Here is a 10,311-nt window from a genome sequence, read left to right as displayed (position 1 = left end):
GGCAGCCTTTCCTGCTCCAAACAGCTCTGTGCATCTTCAGGTGGTCTCCTTGTTGATGGAAGAAAGAGCTTTGGACGGAAAAGTCAAGGGACCGGGACCCTGGCCCCGACTCAGCGGTGGGAAGGGGCTCAGGTACCCGGGGCCTGCCATGGGGGCAGCAGCAGACACTTGGTGGGATGGATCCGGGCTCCTGCAGCTCTGCCCTCTGTGGGTGGGCTCGGGAGCCCCACGAGTGGGCCCTGCTCTCCATCTAGAAGGGTCCTGGGTCCCGCCTGAGCTCGGTTCTGGAATGCACGGAGCCATGTGTGGGAAATGTGGAAAGAGCTTTCCTCTTGAAATGAAGAGCTGGGGCACTTCACTTTCTTCCCTCTTTCAGGTTTATATTATTTTATTTATTTTATTGTTACTATTTTGCCTTTTTCTCTGGCTGTGGAGGAAGATACTCCCTGAAGCCCTGGAGGGGTGACGGGGGAGGCCGTCCAGGGGCCCAGGCTGTGGGTGAGTCTCTGAGCCAGCTTTGCTGTTGGGGGTCCAGAGAGGCCGCGGCCCAATCACCGTCTTGTGGCACGAAGGTCCCTCCGTCAATCCCAGCTACAGGCGGTCCTCGCACATTTTGTTTGATTTGGGGATGAGCTTAGGGAGTTTTGGGTGTGCATGCTGCTCCCGTCCGCGTGCCCCGCCCCAGCCCTCCCGGATTCCCAGGCTGAGGTCCTAGGATGACCAGCACCCAGGGTGACAGCACTTGGAGCCGAGGCGTTTGGGAGGGCCTTGGGCGGGCTGAGGTCGTGAGCTGGGCCGGGGATGGGGCGGCCGCGCTGTGAGAGCTCCGGGACGGCTTGCCTTTCCTCTCTGTACCCCAGAACCCTGAGGAGTGACGTTTCCCCGATTCCCGTCCACAGCGTTCTGTTGCGGCAGCGGGGAAGGCCGGGGACACGTGCGTATCTTCTCACTGAGCCACTAGGTTCCAGGCGCTGTTCTGGGCAGTGGGGGCACAGGAGCAGCGGACACGTGGCCCGACGGAGAAATGTGGTGGCCCGAAGCCCTTTACCGGCCACCGGCAGACGCCCCCGTAAGCTCTTCCTCATTCTGCTTCCGCAGGCCCGCTGCTAGGCTGTGCGACTCTCCTCTGGCTTCCCTATGGGGACCCGACCCTATGGAGGCGGCAGGACTGGCCCAGCGTCACCGTTGCCCCCCTGCCAGTCCCTCGGGGCCCAGACTGAGCTCGTGGGAGACTGGATGGGACCAAACCTCTCCCGCGTGGACACCTGAGGTCCAGCCACTGCAGGGCTTGGCCAGGGGACATGTGGGAGGAACCGAATCTTTATGACCTGCTGAGGGGACATGGAGGGGGCACCTGGAGCTTCCGGCCTCCGGCCCCTGGTGGATATGTCACGGGAGGGCTGGCCTGGTGGCAGGTGTGCTGCTCCAATAAGTCACCCCCACCTCCCGCCTCGTGGCAGCCCCGGGAGCTCACGGAGCAGCCTTGGGCAGCCCTCTCCCGGCACCCCAGGGAAACCTCACTCACAGGGTCAGGGGCTTCATGTACGTGCCTCTATTTTACCACTTAGCTCTTTAAATAACCCAGATTTCTGCTCTGTCTAATTCTGTACATGGAGGAAAGGTCAGAAGTCGGATACCCCAGAGACCGGTCCCAAAGCAAGTATATTTCAATATATTTATTAATGAGTTGGAAGAGTCAGAGAAAAGGTTAAGTGGCAGAGTTTGCTGAATGCACAGAATTATTTAAGTTCATGGTTCAGGGCAAAATAAAAAAAAAAAAAGAAAAAACCCAACATAGACGATCTTCTATGAAATCTTATTTTTTTTTCTTGCCCTAAGAATATTTGATCAAGGTGAAAAATATTAAGACAATCAATGGTGCAGACAGCACAGTTCATCTTTTCCTTGTTTTTTTTTTTTTCTGTTGAAATATAATTTATTATTGGGAACAGAGAATTTGGATTTGAAGGATTATGGTCACCAGGTTCACGGTTGTCACCTCCTGGGGATGGGAGCTGCTGGACGAAACCAAACACTGTGCAGAGAGGCTCCCGGGGAGCAGAGGTTGATGGCGCACAGGGGCCAAGGAGGGACCCATTGGCCTGAGCAGCAGCAGCAGCAGGTCCTGGGGCCGCAGCACCCCCCCCCCGCCCGACCTCCTGGGCTCTGCGCTCCGCCAGCAGGTCAGCAGTCCACACTGCGGGCTGGGCCCTCATGCCTCGGTCACACAGCACGGTGCAGGGTGGGTGCAGGGTGGGTGCAGGGTGGGCGCTGTATCTGGGCGACTCAGTGCTGCTCATGGGGAGCGAGGCCGTCGATCCTTAGGATTCTGTTCAGCTCGGGCACATGCAGGCCGACGCCGAGCTCCCGGGAGCCGTCCACACCGCCCGCTCCCGGGAACCTTGTTGTTCTGGTGCCTCTAAACAGATGTGCTCTGGGCTAGGCTGTGCATTCAGACCCTGTGCTTTGGAGTTGGCGCTAATTTGAACCTGGCTGGAATCTGCAAGGTGTGAGCCGTGTGCCGCGGAGGCTGATTAGCTGCAGGAGGACCGGGTGCCCTCGGCGCGCTAATTGCCTGAGCTTCCCACCTGCTTGCAGGCACCGGCGGGGCTTCCCCGTGACCTCCCGTTACCCGGAGCTGCTGGTTATGCCCCCAAACCATCAGACTGTGTTAAAAACGCCCTCGATACCCTACGTCCTTCCCGGTTCAGACCGTGCCACTTCTCCTCCTGAGTTATTTCCAATTAGCAGAGATGCTGCAACGTGTTTCCCGATCGTGGCCTCTCTTACGGGCCAGCATGTGACGAGGCCACCGTGCAATTAGGCCGAGCGACGACCACGTGGGCCTCTCCGCAGGGAGCTGGATGTGGGAATTCCCAGCCCCCTTCCTCCCCCCGGTTAAGAAATCTGGACCAAGAGCGCCTCGTGCGGGACAGGGCGGAGCAGGGTTAATGCTGTGGCTCCAGCCGGTGTGAGGTCAACGTGCTTTCACAGAAGGTAGCAAAGCTATCCCGGGGCACACACGGCGGCGTCGGGAGAGGGGACTCGGGTCTCCAAAACCCATGGATCACGCCACCAGCCGTGTGCCAAGAGAAAGGCAGGTAAATCGTGCGGCTCGTGAGAATGTGCAGGGCTGGTGTCTCTTCCTCCCTCCTCATCCTAAGCGCCCAGTGAATCAGATTCTCAGATCAAAGACCCGCATCCCCTCACACAGTAGCGGAGGCTGCCAGATGGTGGGAGGACAGCAAAGGCCCCGGGCAGGGGAGCCCCCCAACGCTGCCGGGAGCCTGTCCTGGGAGTGAGGCCAGCCCCGTGGCCTCTGGCCTCCCTGCCTCGTCTTGTGGTCCTGGTCGAAGGGACAAGGGTGCAGTGCGCTCAGAACACCCGCCGTCCTGGCCCCGCTGTAGCTCTGCAGACCTAGAGCGAGTAGGACCTCTTCCGCCCCCGCCAGGACCTCGGCTTCGCAGAATCACGCGTCTGGGGCTGTCACTTCACGCCGAGGAGCCGTCTCTGTCTGTCTCTCTCCCTGACATTCTGCAGAGCTCACCACCCAGGCCGCCTGGGTGGGCATCTCAGGGAGTCGCCCCTCTGGCTTGGCAGATGGCCTGGCTGGGTCCCAGCGCCCTCCCCTCTCTGTGAACACAGCCTTCGGAGCCCTGGCTGTGTCACCGTGTGTTGGGGGGACACGGTCATGCAGCAGCTCTCCGAGTCCAGGGGGCTCAGGATGGGGCTTCCAGCCCGGGTCTCCTGTTCCCTGGGCTTGCTAGTGCCTCGCTGGGCGCTGACAGAGAGAGGGAAGAGGAGCTTCGGGCCCTGCGTCCCCGGCTCCTGACTGAGCTCCTGATGGGTGTGGACGCGCCCCGCGGAGGGTGGAGGCGGTTCTCACTTGGCCCTGGGAATCCAGGGAGCAGGCTCCAGCCACGGCCCGGGCCCGGCTTCACAGTGGCCTCCCTCTGCTCCTCACGCCTCTACCCACTCCATTATCTGGGACATTTTACACCGGTCATGGTCGAATGAACAGATGGATGAACGGTGGAAGGATAGACAGGCAGGCAGGTGGTTGTTGTAAGCACAAAATGAGTGATAGGCCAAGCGGGGTGCCCTCCTGTCCCGGAATTGGCTACTGACTGACTTCCCCTTCAGGCACAGGCGCCTTAACTCCCAAACATCCTCAGTGAGGGATTTGCTCTGCTGTTGATAAGCGGGCTCCTCCAAGAAATCTTAATAATGTAGAGAAACACAAATGCTATGAAGTTGAGTGAAAAATACGATTTAAAGTCATATATAGCACAAGCTGAATTAAAACTTTTGTGATAAGAGGCAATTTAACATAAGATGCAAAATGATAGGGGCGCCTGGGTGGCTCCGTCGGTGAAGCATCTGTCTTTGGCTCCGGTCATGATCCCGGGGTCCTGGGCTCCTCGTTTGCTGGGGAGTCTGCTTCTCCCTCTCCCTCGGCCCCTCCCTCCCCACCTGTGTGTGCTCCCTCTCACAAATAAATAGAAAATAAAATCTTAAAAAATACAATATCATAAGATGTGCTCTCTGCAATATTTATGTAGAACACATGACCCCATTATGTATAGGGAGAGATGAGTGGGATGAAATGGTGTGGAAGGGAGGTCATCGAAAAATTCACATTCTTTTTCCCTGAATGGGTTTGATTCGTTGTGCTTTCCTGTTTTCTAGATATTCTAGAGTGACACATTTATAGTAAAACAGATGACTTGAGGGCAGCCCAGGGGGCTGAGCGGTTTAGCATCGCCTTCAGCCTAGGGCATGACCCCTGGGTCCTGGGATCGAGTCCCACGTCGGCTCCCTGAGTGGGGCCTGCTTCTCCCTCTGCCTGGGTCTCTGCCTCTCTCTCTCTCTCTGTGTCTCTCATGAACAAATAAATAAAATTTTTTAAAAAAACACAGATGTCTTGGTAAAATGCCCTTTGTCAGGCAGGTGCAGTCCAGCCTGTCCACAACGGCTTGAGGCCGCCCCCTGCTCCTGAGCTGATTCCCCGCTGCACCCCACCCGCAACTTTGCTCCGGAACTCCCAACTGCACTCCCAGCTGAGACAGGGCACGTCGTTCCGGGTGTCCTACTACGGAGGCTTCAAAGTCACCGTGCTGGAGGCCACCCTGTCCTCACTGCTGGTCACCCCCAAGTCCCTGCCTCCGGGATGCATGCTCTCAGGGGTACAGACCCCCCCAAGTTCAGCAGAACTTTGGGAGCCACTCCGCTGCCTCTCCCTCTGACCCCACACTGAGTCAGGCGCCGCGTTGCCAATCGCTCCTCCTGGAACCGCTAGGCTCCCGCTGTGGCGGCGGCTTGCCTGGCTTCCGTCCAGGGCCTCATCATGTCACAGTTGGTGAGTGTTCAGGAGGGAGGGACGAGGTGGCATCCGGGCTTGTTTTGGGAAGATGTTCTGGCAGTGTGGGCGGGTAGGCGGGGCAGGGCACTGCCGAGGTGACATCCTGGGCTCTTGCTCCCTCCTGTTCCCCGGGGGCTTATTTTAACTCTGCAGGCCTGGAAAGGAGGATTTTCATCTGTTTCTTTCTTTCTTTCTTTTTTTTTCTTGGTGTGTGTGTGTGGGGGAATTCTATTAGCTTTTACTTAGAAAAACAGAGTAAAATAACTTGGAATAAAAAGAAAAACCTTTTACAGCCTGCAAAATCTTATTTCATTGATCTCTCCCTACCGCCCAACATTATTTTTTCCTGAAAGGTAATAAACAATTCAGAACTCATTAGCATACGTCAATAATTCACATGGGTTTTTTTCCATGGTGTGAATCTCCTCCCGCTTCTCTGTCTCATCTTAACTGGAAATGTCTGCTGGTTTTCCCCCTGAATACACAGACAGACTTAAGGCTGTTTTTATTGGTTAGGAGGACTTGACCCTAATTGTGTATAAAATGCTTCACCAAGAAAATTTCTCACTGAGAAAACAGGTCTGATTGTAGGGTGCTAGTGCTAGCCATGTGCCCTGCCCAGGGCTGACCTGCCGGGGACACTGCCAGGTAAGGAGACTTGTACACCAGCAGGGCAGCTCCACCTGGCACAGAGCCTCCACTCGCAGATGGGCGGCCCCCTGGTTTCTGGTCCTCAAGGAGAACAGGGCTTCCTGCTTTAAGAGAGTCCCTTAGATCCCCACTGGGATTACCGTGTCTATAGGTTGAATGGGGAGCACGAGAGAAACCTTCAGATGAATCTAATTGAAACAAGAGCCAGAAGTAGGAGATGAGCCCATCTCCTGGGTCCCCCATCATATCAACTCATTTATTAGTGGAAGTCACTCTGCATCTCTGTTGTCCTAGGCCATGTCCCTAGAATTTAGCACAGGACAGGACAAAATCCAAAGCGCTGTAATAAACGAATACGGTGAAGCCCGTGGCAGGAAACGGCAAAGGAGTTTGGGCTACTCTGAGGTTATCTGAGTGAACGATTGTGATATTTCCAGCTGTCATTCAGAGCCAAGCGGTGGCCGAAGGCACCGTGCACTCAGGGCACTGGAATGCCCAGGGAGGGAATAAATATGACCAGGTGACAACACTGACTTTAGTGGAACCACCCCAAGGACAGTGCTGGGTATGAGTGGGGTGAAGCTGAAGCACCCACAGATGGTGGCTAAATCTGCCTCCCCAGGGGCATGGGGTCGATGTCCTCCGTTCACACCAAAGTGAGCACACAAGCCGTGCACTGCCCCCAGTGGTCCGCAGCCTCCAGCCTCCAGGTGATGAAGAAGAGAAAAAACTCGGATTCACGCAGGACCCTTTAAGTGGTCCACACTAGCCTGCCTGAAGATGCTCGCCCCCAACCCCGAACCCGGCTGCGACCATCAAGATCAAGACGCTGGTATCACGTGTGCATGCTCATACGAATGTATGCACATGAATTAAGGGCTTAAGCTAAATAGTAACAGCCTTTAATCTGCAGAGCTTTCTGATTCTAGGTGAGAAAAAAACAAAATCTTGCCAGTACTTTTTTGCATCAAAGAGAAAGCTGAACTTGCTAATTGAAAACTGGTTTGCATGGAGGAAAGTGTGGGGATGCCAGCTATGTAAATTAGCATATGCCCGGATCTACAAGAAATCATGCCAGGCCAGGAGGAAATTAAGCAAATTAGGTTGAGCGCACAAGGCTAGAAGCAAATTGAAAGCGCCCAGGGTGCTCCCGCTTATCTGCGGGGTGGGGGGTGGTCGGCAGACCAGTTCAGAGGTGATGAGAGAGCGCGTCTGGGGAGTCCCAGCTGCGACTGTGGGTGCAGGTGGGTGGTGCAGGCTGTCCCTCCAGGTCAGGGGGAGCTGTTCATGCATGCTCTTGAATGCTCGCACCCTAATTCCTCCCCCCTTTCTGCTTTCGCCGGCTGGAAGCTCCTTCGTTAAAGGCTGCAAAGGAGCTCGGGCTCTGCTGGCTGCGGCGCGGGGGCGCGGGGGCGCGGGGGCGCGGGGGGGCTTCTGCGGCTTAGGGACCTAAGCGGTCTGCTGGCCCTGGGATCGCCCAGGGCTGGGCTGGGGCTCAGAGCCGCGCCTGCGGGCCGGGATCCCAGGGACGTGGAGCTGCGGCCTCCCAGGCCCGGGGCTGCGGCGGGAGCTGGGCCCCAGCGGCCGGGCCGCGCCGCCTGGCGGTGACTGCGTGTGCCCGGCGCTGTACCTGCTCGCTCAGTGCTGCGCTGAGCCGGGGTCCTCGGAGCAGGGGTCGGTCCCCAGTCCCAGGCCGCTCGGGGGGCCCGGGAGAAGCCCCGTGCGGTGCGTACAGGGGTCCTGTGCCTGCCAGCTCGCGGCCCGTCCCGTGCAAAGGCCCGGGGGCGACCTGCCCGCTGTGGCCACGGCGCCAGGGAGGCGTGGGGCAGGCGGAGGCCCGCCCGGTGTCGCGTCGGGGGTGCACCCGCACCTCGGGGGCCCCGGGGCTTGGCCCTGCTGCGGCGCGGCCCTGGGCGCCCCCAGCCCCGCCCGGCGGGGACGTGCCCGGCTCCGCGCCGCCCCGCGGCCCCCCTCGCCGCCGCGCTTGCAGGCGGCTCCCGGGTCCCGCCGAGCGCGCGTCCGCCCGGTGCGCACCGTCCGCGGGGTCGGCGCGATCCGCAGGCTCCCAGCCCCGCGGGGTGGGGGGCGCGGGCGGCGGGCGCGGGCCGGGCCGGGCGGGGGGCGGGCGCGCTCCGAGGGGCGGAGGCGGGGAGGGGAGGGGAGGGGGAGGGGCTCCCGCGCGGGGCAGGGGCGGAGCGAGCGGCCGCGCCGCGGAGCCAAGTGAGTTGGCTCCGGAGCCCGCGCCGCCGCCGGCCCGCACCTCGGGCGCCCGCCCCGCCGCCCCGCCGCCCCCGCCGCGCGCGGGGATGCAGGATGCTGGGGGGCGCCAGGCTCCAGCGGCGGCGGCGGCAGCTGCAGCAGCAGCCCCGGCGGCGGCAGCCTCCGCTCTGGCCGATGAGCGCCGACCCGCCGCCGCCGCCGCCGCCCTGGCTTTGGATGGTCCCCGGCTCGGCCGGGCTGCTCCGCCTGGGCGCCGGGGTCGCGCCCCCGCCCGTGCTGCTCGCCGCGGCGCAGCCCCCCGCCGGCCCGCTGCTCCCCGGGCTGCCCGGCTGGCGAGCCCCGGCCGAGCCCCTGCTGCCGCTGCTGCCGCTGCCGCCGCTGCCCTCTGCGCCAGACCACGCCGCCGCCGCCGCCGCCGCGCACCACCTCCCGGTGCTGCACGCGCAGGTAACGCGTCCCCGGCCCCCGCGGCCCCCGCCGCCCCCGCCGCCCCCTCCGCGCCCGGGGCGCCGCCCTCGCGCGCCCTCCCCGCGGAGGTCCTGGGCTCCCCGAGCCGGCAGCCGCGCCTCGGCAACAAAGTTGGGGCAGCGACGTCCCGCCCTGGCCGCCGGCGGCTCCCGCGCCAGGTGCCCGCCAGGTGCCCGCCAGGTGCCCGCCAGGTGCCCGCCAGGTGCCCGCGCGGGGCCGCCCCTGGGTCCGCGGGGCCGGGGCGCTGTCCAGAGCGCGGTGCTGAAGCGGCGGCCGCGGGCGCCCGGAGATGCTGCCGACTTCCCAGCAGCGAAGTTAATACTTTTACAGTCTCTGCCAGACTTGAAAAGCAAGCTGGGAATCAATAGCTATTTCTGATTCTGATCTGGGCTTTTTTTGCTTTCTTGCTTTCTTTTCTTTTTTTTTTTTTTTTTGGAAAATAGACTCAGGACCATGCTTCAAGAGGATTCAAACCGATGGAAGCCGGCAGGGAAATCCTGCCTCTAATATTGAGAAATCTTGCCGCCGTTTCCCCCTCCCAGCCTAGGTCGGCCTGAGTCCACCAAATTAGCAAATGCCGTATTGCACGCTAGAAGAGTTTTGGGTTTTAAAACGTGGAATGAGGAAGAGAAAGTGACTGTACCTTTGATTAATGGTGCAACGGAGCAAGGCAGGCTGGTTTTGGCAAGACCCATTGTTTGCTATCTAACTATGCAGATGCATTTAAATCGGGGAAGAACACGTATTTTATTTCCAAAGACTGTCCTCATTAGCATATTCAAATGAGCGGTGTGTTAGAATACATCGTTTAATTAATTTAATCCCGATATTGTCTTGTGAGCTTTTCTGAAAGATGTTATTAAACTCCTCCTAAATTGGTCTTTAGACTTAATGATACATCGCGTATGCGGTACTAGATATCACATTTTGATGTGTGATGCAGTTCATATTGGGTTTTATTGAATAAACGTTGGTAGCTTTTTCCATGTTTTGAAAGGGTTGTTATTTCAGAGTGCTACCACTAGAGGTATATAACGTCAAGGAACTACAATTTTTTTTTTTTTCTGTATAGAACACTGCATTTGTGTGTGTGTGTGTGTGTGTGTGTGTAAATTTAAAAAGAAAAATCCAAAAAAACTTATCTCTTAAATATTTTGGGGCTACGTATTTTCTGTTTAATGACAATATTGGGAACCAGAAGAATATTTTCACATTAACAGGAAAATCAAAGATGCTTTTATGATTCTAAAACAAATAGATATCAAAGTGTTCCGTACCATTGAACAATGATCTTATTTGTTCTCTACTGATGAAGACTCAGTTATTCAAATTAGGGAGACTGTCTCCTAAATGGTCTGCCCCCTTTCAATGTTTGCTATTTTATTCTGTGCATTGGAGTCTTCGGTTGTGTGATAAGCTCACTCACATTTTCTTTGCCTTGCAATGTATTTGCATTTGTGAACCTCGGGAAACTTTGAATCCTAACCCCTGAGCTAATTTTATTTTTAAGGTATTAGATGTGTTGGTTCTTAAATAAGTATAATTAATACAAAATGTTGTATTGAAAGGGTCATCCTAAGATATACCTCCCTACTAGCTTGTGAAAAGAA

General features: G+C 57.8%; 1 protein-coding gene across 1 annotated transcript in view; it reads left to right on the top strand.

The window, feature by feature from the left end:
- Positions 1-8,326: 8,326 nt before the first annotated feature.
- TCERG1L (transcription elongation regulator 1 like) overlaps positions 8,327-10,311 on the top strand; it is a 182,843-nt gene continuing 180,858 nt past the window's right edge. Inside the window, exon 1 of the mRNA XM_038579146.1 lies at positions 8,327-8,680. Within this exon, the coding sequence (XP_038435074.1) occupies positions 8,327-8,680 (354 nt within the window). The remainder of the gene's footprint in view (positions 8,681-10,311) is intronic.

Source organism: Canis lupus, chromosome 28 (genome assembly GCF_011100685.1).
Source record: "Canis lupus familiaris isolate Mischka breed German Shepherd chromosome 28, alternate assembly UU_Cfam_GSD_1.0, whole genome shotgun sequence".
In the NCBI taxonomy this organism is placed as follows: domain Eukaryota; kingdom Metazoa; phylum Chordata; class Mammalia; order Carnivora; family Canidae; genus Canis; species Canis lupus.
This window is presented reverse-complemented; position numbering and strand designations above follow the sequence as displayed.